This window comes from Calliphora vicina, chromosome 1 (assembly GCF_958450345.1).
Source record: "Calliphora vicina chromosome 1, idCalVici1.1, whole genome shotgun sequence".
Lineage (NCBI taxonomy): Eukaryota > Metazoa > Arthropoda > Insecta > Diptera > Calliphoridae > Calliphora > Calliphora vicina.
The window spans coordinates 4166143-4181295 of NC_088780.1; the positions used below are offsets into that span (position 1 = coordinate 4166143).

The 15153-nt window shown below is 29.0% G+C and overlaps 1 protein-coding gene across 1 annotated transcript; it reads left to right on the forward strand.

Moving 5' to 3' along the window:
* The first annotated feature begins 83 nt into the window (after positions 1-83).
* ninaG lies at positions 84-8735 on the forward strand. The gene is made up of 6 exons (XM_065498499.1): positions 84-231; positions 302-433; positions 505-707; positions 4687-5778; positions 6844-7070; positions 8585-8735. The coding sequence occupies exons 1-6, from the start codon at positions 219-221 to the stop codon at positions 8733-8735; spliced, it is 1818 nt and encodes a 605-aa protein (XP_065354571.1). The 5' UTR covers positions 84-218.
* Positions 8736-15153: the final 6418 nt, after the last annotated feature.

The window sequence follows — 15153 nt, forward strand, 5'->3', positions numbered from 1 at the left end:
GCCTAGCCGTTTAAGAGGGGTTGCACCAGATAAGCTTTGAATTTTTTTTGATGACCAAAGACAAAGTGATTTTTTGCCAGTTTGTTTTTTTCTTGTATGTACTATATTTCATAGAATACACGATAATTGGATTAGTGGGATACAGTAAAGCACAAACAATTTTATTTAGTTCTAGTTAGTTTTAGTTAAAATTTTGTGTAAAAAACATTAAAGAAATCATGAATTTCAATAGTAAGTTCTTTTAAACTTCACAAAAATATAATTTTTTTAAAGATATAAATTATGTTTCTACTCTGATTAGAAATTTTTATATTGGCTGGTCTAATAATTGGTGTTCTTTCCATGCTGTGGTTTGTTATAGCAGCCCTATTAGAGGAACGTGTTCCGAATGCTCTTATAGCCAAAGAGGGTTACATATTTGACTATGTGGTGGGTAAGCAGATAACAATGAACATTTTCGTTTTCAAGTCTAAAGATAATGACAAATTGTTTATATTTTAAAAGTGGGTGCTGGCACAGCTGGTTCTGTGGTGGCCTCATTACTTTCAAAACACAGCAATGCCACCGTTTTGTTAATAGAAGCAGGTGACCGCTTTGGCTTACTAAGCAAAATACCACTGTTGACAACATTCCAACAAAAGGGCTTAAACGATTGGTCTTTCCTTACAACACCACAAAAGCATTCATCCAAGGGATTGGAGGAGCAGGTAATGTAAAGAAAATTTACTTACATAAAGATTACTTCTTACATATTACAGTTTAGTTAGTAACCTTCAAATATTTTCCTCATTGAATGATTGTATGTTTGTATTAAGGTCACTTTTTCTTTTCAATGCAAAGAACAATTAAAAAAAATGTAGAAAAGCTTTTGAATTACCTTCATTATAATAAGAAGGTGCGTTTTATTGCAGTTTTCTTTGTAACATTGGAATTATTAAAGTGTCTACAGAACTACACATGGTCGTTAACTGGCAATTTAGAATTTATTTATGTTCATAAATCACAATAGTTACTTCAGCAGAATAATCTCTTTTCGTAAAATTAATAATTCATTCGTTATTTAAAAATCAGCAAGTTTAATTTTTTTAAATCTTCTACTAAATTAGTAATATAATGGTAGAAAATTTCTACAAATAGTTTTCATAGATTTCGGATTAAGATCTCAAGATCACACATTATCAAACTCAACTAAAACACGAAAACCGTGTCGCAAATTTAAAGCTAACCTGGTTAAATTTCTGTTTTGGGCCTATTGAAATATGTTCATGATTTCTCATTGCAGTTGTGAATTGCGCTTGAATGCTAATGAATACGTAAAATAAACTCGAATCATAATAAAATTAATTGTCAATATCTTATGATTATGTTGTTAAATATGGTTTAAATTAGTTCATAATTAAACCTGTTTTTGACAACAGACTTACTAGGTATTTGGCTCTCAGTTACCTATTTAGTTGCCATCTATGCCATAGAACGGAGGGAGAAATGTCAACGAATAAATTGGTTTATTGGGATAATACATATGGGGAATTTCATGTCAAGTGAACCAACATTTAAAATCGATGTCTTCCGATTTTTCATCAAGATGTGGCAAAAAAAAAATCAAAAATTGTATATCTTGAGTTACAAAACACTTTTTTTGATATATATCCCACTCGTATCCCACTAAGGGACCAAATAGGTATTCAAGGAAAAGACCTAAGCTTTCTTTTGAGCATTAAAAAAAATAAATAAAAATTGGGTCAATTTTGAAAAAAAAGTCAACAAAATGTTTGATTTTGCAAAAAAAAGTAAAAAATTTTATGTTTTGAGTTACAAAATACATATTTATTTTGATAAATATCGCATCCCACTAAGCGACCAAATAGGTCTACAAGAAAAATATCTAAGCTTTTGAGAAAAAAAGGACTCATTTTGAAAAAAAGTCAACAAAGTTTTTGATTTCGGAAAAAAAAATGTCAAAAATTTTTTATTTTTTTTTGAAAGATTGTATCTAAAATATTTGGGACACATTTTGCTAAGAAAAATAGGTAACTTAACATGGATGAGAAGAATCACAATTTGGCCAAAATGTCGAAATCCTGAAAATTTCGGAATATTCATCTCAAAATTTTTGGGATTTCAAAATCCCAAACAATTTCTGTATCCATACATATATTTAACAATATTTGATGCATTATTTTAATACAATAATAGAAAGAATTTAATTGGCAAGAATAACTAAATTAGAAAAATATGCATCTTATTTAAGGACAGGCATCGATTTTAGCACAAATTGACTTTTTGCAAAATATTTAAAGAGTTTTTCTTTTTGCTAAATGGCTGATTATTTAAATTAAATTTTTTTTAGAGTTTCGAGTAATTCGAAAAGTTGCATTTTCTAATAAACCGGCTTCGAATACGGTTATATTGGGCTGTGCCGAATCTTGTATACCCACAATCAATATGAGACAATAAAATATTTTTTGTGATATAGGGGTTATATGGAGGTAGCGGCAATTATGAACTGATCCTCACAAAAGTTTATTATGAAGTTAGTTTCATGTAAAACTTACTTATATTTATTTCATTCCGATATTGATTATTATAAGATAATTATGTATGTTCAAGTCATTTTCTGAAGGGGACACTGTATTGGTACAAATGTTACCCGATTTTCGCCATGCTTTACAGTATAATTTCAGACTACTAAGAACTAATTTTATCAGGATTGCCACATAATCAACTTATTTGTGACTGCTCAAATACTATTCCGGGGGTACATTTCAATGAATATTTTATTTTTATTAATTCTTCATTTCCATAAAAAAGCTACTATATAACAATCTATAAAATCTGTTACAAACGTAATGACAAAATGGTGGGTATAAAAACCGCTCAAGCAAAACAAAAAAACAGATCATATGTATTCGAAACAAGTTGGTTTTTGAAACAGATTGTCATTCTTAGTAGTTAATGAAAAATGCATTAATAAAATGAGAGGTTGAAATATTTTCATATACATACTACATTTCTCATCCAAACATTTTTGAGAATTTTTTAAACTGAATTCTTAGGTGTTTCACTAGGCTTTGAACAATTTTATAGCCCAAAAATAAAGGGGCTCTCACAAGCATTTACTTTACGCAATAATTTAATCACCCTTATCGTGTAAACTTTACACTGTAAAGCGTAAGACAACCTCTTTCTTTAATATATGTAGTACGAAACTGTCGATTAGAGCTGCTCGATGTTAATCGATGCATCGTAAACATCGATGTTTTTTAATGTGAATTAATGATGAATCGAATGGCAATAAACATCCATGTTTTTATTACATGAACGGGACTACTGTCGATGTCATGAAACGCAAAATTTTAATTTTCGGAATTTTAATTTCGATTTCTCAATTTAAATTTATATAAAATTGGATTTCTTATTTTCGATTTGTATTTCCTTAATATTAATTTGAATTTCTTAATTTCAGTTTTATTTTTCATTAATTTGCTATTGTGAATTTAAATTTTGTCAATATTAATTTGAATTTCTTAATTAAATTTTTTTTTCTGAATTTCAACTAATTCAAAATAATATTTAGCAAACGAGTTACATTTCAATTATATCTTCTTGAAATATATCATCAACAGATAGAGAATTGAGGGATTTCGAACTAAATTATTTTGACTGATACGAGTATAAATCAAAGATAGAATCAGGGAGTAACTTTTCATTCGAAATATTTATAAATTTCTTGTTAAACACAGGACGAGTAGGGGTAAATCGTTTACTGTGTTTGTACTTTTAATTTTTTCAGTTTGAACATTACCGAAATCAACATGTTGAAAACTGAAGGACTACTAGACATTTTTTCGATTCGAAAACTTCTCACAAGTTATAGAAACAAGGTACAGGATTTTAAAGATGTTTTATGTCAGAGCACCAAAAGAGTAACCATACATATATGACAACTTTTTTTTAATAAAACAATTTACTTAAAATTTTTCCCATGAAAAAATATCAGTCACTTCTTCAGCAAAACCTAACGAATATGTTCATTTCAAATTGTATCTAAAGATATAACAGCAGAGTTCAAGAGGAAATCATTTTATTTAATTGAATTAGGAAACTGGAAAGCTAATCAATTTAGTTTCTTTTTTGTTTTTTTATATGCTGGTGTAGTTGTTTAAACACAAAAAAATATTAAATTTAGAACAACTCATACAAAAATATTTGTTAATTTTATACACATCATCTCGTATGCTGTCACCAAATGAGGTATATCCTCTTTATAAAAGCAATAAATATTCACTTAGTATGTTTTACATACATTTTAATCAAACATATTTTTATACCCTACACCGACATATTGTATGTTGATGATGGGAAGATGATATTAACTTTGGGTGCTGCTGATGATTGTAACGCAACAAAAATAATGGTGCCATTTTCCATTTGTTAATAATGGTTATATTATGGTTTCCATGCAAAGGAAACCATTCGATCTCTGAACAAAATTAAAAGGTCCTGGGTCCGTTAGGTTTTAAAGCGCGTTTAGTATTTTCAGTATGCCAAAGTATAACTTTCTAGGTTTTCAGGGAGCTTTCGGAAAGTTCTAGAAGAGCTTCTAATTAATAACCCCAAAATGTTTCTAGTTGCCTCAATTTCTAATAGAAATTCCTATAGAATTATTTATTTTTGTCTTTACAGCGTCAATGTCTTCCACGTGGCAAAGGTCTCGGTGGATCAGCAGAATTAAATTTCATGTTACATTGTGATGGTTATGAAGGTGATTTTGAACGTTGGTCGCGCGACTTTAATCTCAGTTACTGGAATTGGTCGTCCGTTAAACCATTTCTTGAAGCCGGCAATGCAAAACCGTACGAACTCCTTGAAATACCAGCCACATATTCCAAAATCACCATAGCCGTACAAAAGGCACAAAATGAATTTATGCACAAACCATGGCGCTTTCGAAAAGCACGATACAATATTAAAAATGGTCTACGCTATAGCGTCTACCAGCGATTTTTACATGACGTCCACAAATATAGAAATCTTAAGATAATGACGAATACCATGGCCAAAAGAATTGAATTTGACATGAGCAAAAGTAATAAAGTCAAAGTGAAAGCCTTAAAGATTGCCACTAAAGATGAACACACCCGAAAGGAATACATCTACGATGTGGATGTCCAAAAGGAACTTATCATATGTGCGGGAGCCTATCAGTCACCACAGCTGCTAATGGTATCCGGTATAGGCAATCAAGAGGAATTAAGAAAACATAATGTTTTTGTACCGGACTTTGTGCCAGAGTTGCCTTTAGTTGGCCAAAATCTACACGATCACGTGAATTTACCTTTGTACACATCCATACAAGTAGTGGGTCCCACTTTAAATCAACGCTCTCTATTGGATCCTCTTTCGATTTTCAACTACTTGACCGTGGGCTCTGGCCATTTGGGCAATTTTGGTGTATTGAGCCATATAGACAGCCTGGAAGGAAATGTCAATGACACCTTTAGTTTAGCCTTTTTTGGTGCTGGCGCTATAGATGAATTGTCCTTAATGTCTATATCGAATTTTAAGAGAACACATTTTCGAGCATTATTTCCCCGTTATTTTAACACAAGTCAGGAGGGTTTTGTTGTTATATCGAATTGTTTACAGCCGAAATCGCGGGGTAATGTGAAAATACGTAGTGCGAATGTAAGAAAAAATCCCTTGATTGATCCGAATTATTTGTCCGAACAACATGATGTGGAGTGCACTATAAGGGCAGTACGAGCGGCGGTAGAGGTATTTAAATTTAAAAAAATGTTTTGATTTAAAAAAATATTAAAAATGTTTAAAAATTAAGAGTGTTATGTTCGGCTGTACCGAATTTTATATACCCACCACCAATTTTTGTAGATTTTGTATATTTTACTAGAAAATATCAGTGATACATTTCACCTTGCTAGATTTATGCATTTTTATGCTATCGGCAACAAAATATGTATAGTGGTAAGTCCAAGCAAAGCATTTCATATATTATGATCCAAAATTTTTACCGGTTCAACCTATTTTTTTAATTTTTGAAAACATAACTTAGCTATTAGCACTAACGAGGAAAAAAAGTGATTTCGATGCTTCCCTAAATGTTTTGTGTCTAGTGATAACAGTTCGAGAACTGGACCATTTAAAAATATATTTTCATGTCACGTCTATTGGTAAAAACGTCATGTCCAACCTGTCTCTTAATATTGGGATATTCAAGGATTCAAGGATATTCAAGTTTGTCATTCCGTATGTAATTTCTACATTCTTCAATTGCGACCTCACAAAGTATATATATTCTGGATCGTTATAGATAGCGAAGTCGATATAGCCATGTCCGTCTGTATGTTGAAATCAACTTTCCGTATCCCCCATATAAGTTACAAACAATATATCGGGAATTCACCCGGCTCGGTTGCTATTTGAAAACGAGAAAATTGGCCCACAAATGGCTGAAACACCGGGACAACCTCGATTTTTGGCCTATTTTTGATCTATAACTGGATTACAAGACATTAAAATAGACAATATGGATATCTAATGATAGATATTTCAAAGCCCATGCCACGATGTATATAAGGCTATAGTAATCTGGACCTACAATTTATTAACCTGAATTTTTCTACCCAAAACAAAATTTTTTCATTTATATTTTTACTAATAAATTTAAAATTTAAATTTTAAATTTATTAGTAAATTTAAAATTTAAATTTATTAGTAAAAAAATAAATGAAAATTATTTTTACTAATAAATTTAAATTTTTTTACTAATAAATTTAAATTTTTTTAAAAAAAATATTATTTTGCCTAATATCTATCTTACAGGTTATTACCTCTCAAGCATTTGCAGAACTGGGACCGAAAATTCATTGGCCACGCATAAAAGAGTGTGCGAACTTTGGACCGTTCGAGAGAGATTTTCTATTAAATAATCCAAGTGATACCTACTTGGAGTGTATTTTACGATATGTCGGCTTAGGATCGCATCATCCAGCGGGTACATGCGCCATGGGCAATAAACCTGAAAATAGTGTTGTCGATTCAAAATTCAAGTAAGTTGGAAATTAAAATACAAACATATTGTTAGCTGAGTAAGTAAACGCGCTAAGTCCAATATTTTGCTTAAAAAAGTAATACTAAGCTCTTAGTCCAGGTATATATAAAGTTGTAATTTTTATTTTAATGAAAAAAAATATTTTTTTAAAAAAAATTTTTGGCATCACATTTTTTCCACTATAAAATTAAAATAAAATTAAAATAAAATTAAAAAAAATTTAATTTTTTTTTTACTAAAAAGTATTTAAAATTTTTATTTTAAAGTATAATTTGGTGAAGGGTATATCAGATTTGGTACAGCCGTATATAGCTATCTTATTTGTTTTTTTCAGTCAAATGAATTGAGTTATTAAATATATAATTGAGTCAAACTAGTTTTAATTACACTGTCCAACAAATTGAGACTTTTTGATTGGAACAGAATAGCGACTCTATAATTCTGAAAGAACACGTTGATCATTCTTGTAGAACAAACTTATAGTCCAGCTCAGGCGCGGATCCAGAGGGTGTGAAATAGGAACCCCCCCCCCAAAACCGAAAAGTTTTCATATAAAAATGGAATAAAAAGAAAAATGTAGAACAAATTTTAATTCCCCCCCCCAAATGGTTGACCTGGATCCGCGCCTGGTCCAGCTGGTCTGAATTTTTTTTACAGGGAGTCAAAGTTTTAATTTTTTGATTGAAGGTTGCATTATACTAACTGGAAAAATGTTGTAAGTTAATATCTGAGAGAATTGTTATTGTCAGAGTTATATTGTGAAATTTTCAAAAAGGACATTTAAGGATTAAAATATTTCATGAAAATTTTGGGTGTCACCAAAGATATCAAAGTAGTAAATAAAGCTCTTTACGCTTAATTAGCTACCTTGGGTTTCACATTTTTAAAAAAAATCGCCAAAAATCTGTTTATGATCCGAAATAGAGAATATCTACGTTTATTTATTTTTTTTTAATTTTGTTTGATCTTTTTTAGTTTTTTAGATATGTCGGGCCTACGGAGCACAGAGGGTTGAAATGTACCAAAAGTGGCGATTAATTCAAAAGCTGAACTTTATCTGCCACAGTCATGTTTGGTATTGGGTAAAAGTGCATTAAATTCTACATCACTAACTGCTAAAATTACAGTTGTTATTAACTTACTTTATTGGCAGTGAGCGGTCAAAGTCAAATAATTTTTACAAATTTTGCGAGTTGTGGTTGAAATTGAAAATTGTGATATTTTGAGAGCTTATTAAAATAAATTTATAAATTTATTATTTGATTTTTTTAATATCACATTAAGTATGCTTTAATTTCCAATTTAATTCGTTAATTTATCGCCTTCCATTCCAAAGTTACAGCATAAATTGTGAACTAAGGTCTTTTTTTTCATAAAACAATATTGAATTTAGAACGTTTTTTGTGTGTCCTGTAAAATATGTGAAAAGGGACTTATCACATTTGCTCCCTAAGCTAACAATATGTATAATAATATTTAAATAACCCATAACCAAATTTATCTTATATTTAGGGTTCATGGAATTGAAAACTTACGTGTTATAGATGCCAGTGTTTTTCCTACGCCAATTTCTGGTTATCCCAACTCCATTGTTGTAGGCATGGCGACAAGAGGTGCTGCTATGATCTTAAAAGATTATAAAAGACATATTACACAGGGATGACTTTATAAATAGTATAAATATATTTAAATTATGTAAAATTATTAAATATAAAAGTATAAAAGTATGTATGTATTATTATTGAATGTTTGTGGTGTAAATGTAATTAATAAATATGTTTCGTAAAAAAACATGCTTTATTTTCCCAAAATTAAAATTTTTAAAATACCCTTTAAAGATTGATAAACGAAATTATTATGATTTATTTCAATTTGTTTTAAACCCAATGTGCACAACACAACCAAACACCTTACATAGAAAAGGTAACTCGAACGGAAGGTGAGAGAAAAAAAATACCATAAGTCTGCTGTCAAAACTAATTCCAACTGTCATACATTTTGTTATGATATCACTCGTATGTGTGCGAAAATATAGTATGTATGTAATTTAGCTTTAATTTTTTATCATTGACATTTCTCTCTCCTTCCGTTCGAGGTACAAATTTTTATTTTATGACACTTTACTTGCTGCATAGTAAGAACCGCCACAGTTATATTATTATGACATTTGATTAATGAGCTTTAATAAAATATAACATTTTAATTCATCTGTAATCCAAAGTTCATTTGATGTGTCACACTAGCAGTTTTTATGAGGGTCTGTGTGTGCTGCGTCCATAAGTGATTTTATTTTTTTAAATTTGAGAAAATTGCTAAAATTGTTCGCTTTTATGGCTGGCACATACAAAAATTTGTTGGCCCATTTTTATTTATTATTCAAATTTTCCAATTTAAATATACATATGTATGTGTGTGTATTATTAGGGTGGTCCAAACTGAGATTTAATGCGCAACATTTCAATGTATCTAAACTGGCCAAATTTTAACATTCCACTATAATTGGAACACGCTAAAATAAAGTCATATATATGATTAATTTTTTTTTTTGGAAAATATTTCTACTTTGACTAAAACCTGGAAACTTTATGCAAAATATGCCAGCTCTACTAAGCGTTGTTCGATTTTGTTTAAAATATTCAATTTGAGAACCACCCTAATGTACATGTAACGCTAGCTTAACAAAAATAATAAAATAAATATTTATTTATTATTTTTTTTAAACACCGGTTATATATTTATTTTAGTTTTGTCTTTGTTCCATGTCAAAATTTAACCCCCTCGATTTATATGTATGTTTCTGACATGTTAAAGTGATTTTTGCTTAGGGTTTTGTGCCATGATAATTGATATAAACACTTTACATTGCAGTGGATATACTAGGACTCAACTAAATATTAATAGGGGTTACAAATTTATATTTATTTTCTTTTGTTCATTTTGTATACTACTAGTTCATAAGTTTGGTTTAAAATTATAATGTTGGCACATATTGGAGAGATGATCAATTTGAGATGCCAAATGCTCCATATATAAAACCAGAGTGTAGATAAATAGGCACGATTTTATTTTTGGCATTCCAATAAGCTGTAAAGACCTAACAATTCAAGCACTTGAAGAATTTGTTCGAATTTGACTGGAATGCAAATGTAATTACAATATTTTAAACTGAAAAAATATTTGAAAAAAATCCTTTTTGCTGGAGAATATTATTGTTATAAAGTTTTATAGATATATTACTATACTACCCTAAAAATTGTTTATTAATGGAGGGGTTTTACAATACAATTTTTTTTACAATATTAATTTATATACAAAATGTTTTTGTAAAAAATTGTACCGAAAATAGGAATTATACGTTCAAATTTCAAAGTGCCAATATCCATTTTAAATTTTTTTAGAAGGACTTCAATTCCATTTACAAATATTTTCTGGGATATGGGATTAGAGTTTTTCACGGGAATTCCGCAAATTTTTCAATCCCGAAATCCCGGGAAATTGTGCGAGAATTCCCGGGAATATTTTCCTTAGTTTTATGTGATTTTTTGAACTAGATTTTCTCCAAAATAAGCTTAAAGATTCAACCCAAATGGACCAATAACAAGTTCATTATTCAAAATATTCCAAAAACTCATGAATGTTCATGGCTGTCACAGAATTCTATCCGATCGAAAGTGTAGTTTTTTCAGTATTTTGCTTTTTCACAAAAGTAAAACTAAAAATTTTTGGAATAAAACCAAATTCCGTGGAATTGAATTTTGTTTAATATTATTGGGTTATCATCAAGTTTTAATTAACATCTTTACTTAATTTTTGATTTAATAAGCAAAACAATGCAATTCAAAATTAAAAAAAAAAAAAAAAATCAGCCCAATTATGAATAAAAAATTCCGCGGGAGTTTTTTCCCATTGAATTTGAATAGGAAAAATGAGAAAAGGGAAAAAACTCCATGGGGAATTTTTATTAATAACTAGTTCGCCCGGTAGCGTTTACTAATGTTAATTCTTCAAGTTTCTCCAACCCATGCACACCAGCCTGTTCTTATTTATTTGCAAATAAAATATGTAAATTTGTACTGCATACTTTAGGGAGCTTTTTATTACAGTTGACTTGACACACAAAGAAAATAATTTCCGAGTTTTACCCGGGATTTTTGAATTTTTTTCTTTACAAACCATCTCCTGAAAATTTCTAATCGAATAAAATAAAAATTATCCAAATCGATCCAGCCGTTCTCACGTGATGACATTACATACATGGACCATTTCATTTTTAAATATAGATTGGGCTGTATTTATTTTTTGCGAATTAACAGAAATAATTGGAATCAAACGAAGGTAGAACAAAATCGAATGGAAATTGCAGCCATTCCGATACAAATGACAAATGGTCACCATTTATATATAACCAAAATTAGAAATCGTGTCAGTTTATCTCTTTATATTAAATTTTTATTGGATTTTTTTATTTGTATCCAATTACTTTTTAAAACCAAAGACATTTTTTAGATTTTTAACGAAGTCTACATTCTTAAAATTGAATAATTTGTTCTAAGCGGGAATTCCCGGGATACCGGGAAATTTCAAAATGAATCCCGATATCCCGGGAAAAGAAAAACTCTATATGGGATACAAAAAAGTAGTAGTATCCCCTTAAAAGTATAAAATGTACCCCATACTTATTTATTGCCTAAATTTAGTTTTAGCTGCTAACTTTATTAGTTCCGGAGATATAGAAATTCCGATTTACCTATCCCAAAATCCTCTTAGTGTATTGCTCAAATTTTAAGCTTTTCGATTTTAAACGACGAAAACAATTTTATACATTACAAGCAGCGAAAATCAAAAAAAAGTGAAGTAAGTGTGCAACCATACTATACATGCATATACTTCCATATCGGAGGATCAAAAATTATAAAATTTTTTTCTTTAATCATAAACATCAGTTGAATCAGTTGAATTTTGTTGGGATGTTAGTCATTTTTTTTTTCATATATTGATGAACCACATTAATGTATACAACATTGGAAATTATGGACTTAAATTTATATTTCCAGGAAATCTTTATGACGAATATAATTTCTTTTGGCATCTCAGCCAAAAAAATTAAAATTATTGAAATGTTGAGAGATTTAATAAGATTTCTAATAAGTATATTTGAAATTAAATTTCAATATATTAATTTTTCAATATTTATGTAACTTTATATCAAAACTGTTTTAAAGTTTTGTTATCAGCAGTTATCATTATGTAATAAATGCTGTAAAAAACAAAACGTAAATAGAGCGAAATAAAGAATTAATTAAAAATAAAAAAATACTCATGTTTATCTTAAATCAATCTTATGTTTATGATCATAACAAACAAGCTAATTTTCGATCAATTTAAGATCTGCCTTTCCTAAATCAATTTTATTTTTGGATCGTTACAAGTACGAATTCGATCGCCAATTAACGAGTGAATTCTTGAACAAGTGCATTTAGAAATTAATAAATTTTGGTCATACTTAAATCAATTTTATTCTATGCTCATATCAATTATGGAGTTGAGCTTAAATCGAGCTCAATAGTCTAAGAACAAGTAAGTTTTAAGATCAGTGTGTACTCAATAATCAATTTATAATTAATTAAATAAAATTAATTATAAATTAAAATGTCAGTTTTCGGAATGACATTAATTTTTGTTTTCAAAGTAGATCTGATATTTAATTGTATTTTTTTATAAATTTTTGATGCCATGAAACATTTTGAAATAACATCATTATCAAATCCAAGATAGTAAAATTTGGCCCACTGTGTAGTTTTGACATCACTGACAGATTTATTTTTCGCCCATCTTAGAAAAATATCTCTAATGCAATACATACAAGATCAACGTTAAGCCTAGACATAAACCAAAACTAGTTTATTTTTCGAAAGGGTGTAAACAATTCGTTACAAATGCACAAGTGAACTTTATGCTCTAGATTTCCCAACCACACAGTAATATCTCAAGAAGACTTGTACGAAATGCATTTCGTTTAAATTTAAAGAGATTTTCACATACAAAAATCTCAGCAGTAAATGCCGGTTGGGTATATATGTAAACGATTTTGAACTTGACATTGAATGGGACCAATAAAACAAAAAAAAAAGAAAACATCATCAACAACTAAATAGAACAAGAAAACCCCAAATACACACAATCATTCATTCAGACGTTGATCAAACAATATGTATCATACATCATCCATTCTACAGATTAATGTATGTATGTTTGTAGGTATGTATGTATGTATGTTAGTTTGAGATTTTCTTTTAGTCTCTTGTCTTAAATACAATAGATTTATTTAGTTATTTATTTATTTATGTTCACTTGCTTACATTAGCCAAGATTTTTTTTGTATTCTTTTCTTATTGTAAATTTGCATGATGACGAGTAAAAGACGAAATCCCACAATTGATCGAAGTGGTTGAGGGTTGTGCTTTCGATAGCATTCATGGCCACCCTCAGTTGTGCATTGGACTTTCGTTATGATCGGTAGTAATAAAGAAAACTAAATAATAGTTCCTCTGATTCGTGGCCCTATTGTGATTGATGAAAAGATTTCAATTAATATAAAAATACAAAAACCAACTAGCAAAAAATAAAGCAACAAGTGAAAAATATTCGATATCATAATTGAATCTAAATGTAAATTCACAGGGATTTAAAGAAATACCACAATAAAGATTTTCTTATATAAAATACAATTTTAAGAAAAAAAAAAACAAGTGTTAAAAACAAGTGTGATATAATTACTACGTCCTAATAAATTACAGCCATTTTATCCAATCTCTCTCCCATTTATTCAATTACACACTCACTCGGTTTCGAATTCAAAATATCTACTGTAACACGAGTGCTAAACTATTGCAAATTGTTTTAAATAATTTAAACGTCATTCATTTTAATGTTTATATGTTAAATGATTTGTATATACAAAAACGTTCATAATTTTGTTTTCCTTTTTGTAAAATTACAAGTGAAAGTTGGTTTGGGATGCTAAATATATTTAAAAAATTGCCCAATACTAATACTTTTGGCTATTACAATAGAAATTGTCTATATTTTCTATTATATACATTAGGTATGTTTATATATTACATATTTTGCCAGGAATGTTTAAAAAAACGTGTATTATTTAACAAATATTCATATATATTAGACCGACTCTCACAAAAGTTGATTTTTGTTATTCCCCTTACAAATTGTGAATATTTTATACGATATTTCTAGTTTAGTTTTTTATTTTTTGGTTAAAATAAAACGATTCCTAAGCGAAATGCGCATCGGAAATAGCGTATTCCCCAACAATAAATACTCGTTCATTTCACAGAATTTATTTAAAATTAACTTGAATACCATCTCAATATGATTTATGTAAAACTTGAACAAAACCACTTATTTCCTCTCCATACGAAGTGAGTCTCTCTAATATAAATGCATGTAAATAAATAATAAATTTTTGTCTTGTAAACATTTTCAATTGTTTTAAAAATATATGATGTATTTAATGTTTTTTGATTGTATTATTTATTCTCTAGACTTTGCTTTGAAAACTCCTAAATATTTTAATTTTCAATAATTTATTTTTTTTTAAATAATTTTGAAAAAAAAATATCTAAGTATGAAAGGTAATTTGTATACATTAATAATTGCATAATCCTCTACTAAAAGTGTGTCATTTCTTCCATACAAATACCTGAACATAATTCCATAATATACCAATGGATATGATATCGGATATCTATCGATATAGGAACACACAAAAGTGTATATATTCAGGGTCCTAAGACGATCTAGTTATGTCCGTCCCTATGTCTGTCAGTTGAAAACACGATAGGGCCCAAACGAAAGAAACTAACTAACTGGGTGCCAGTTTCTGCAAATACTCTCTGTTGATAAGTTTGTTTGGTATTGAAATGGGCAATATCGGCATTCCTGATAACAAATTGCACAAACTACATATTTCTAAGTTCTCTGAAATTATACTGTTAAGGCTCTAAAATTGTTGTCCGTTATCTAAAAACCAAATACTGAACATTTTATTAAATAAGATAACG

Bases quoted from the DNA above. Each gene is read 5' to 3' on its own strand.
- ninaG (XM_065498499.1), top strand. The intron at 434-504 runs GTAAGCAGATAA...ATATTTTAAAAG, and splicing joins CATATTTGACTATGTGGTGG to TGGGTGCTGGCACAGCTGGT. The intron at 708-4,686 runs GTAATGTAAAGA...TTGTCTTTACAG, and splicing joins CCAAGGGATTGGAGGAGCAG to CGTCAATGTCTTCCACGTGG.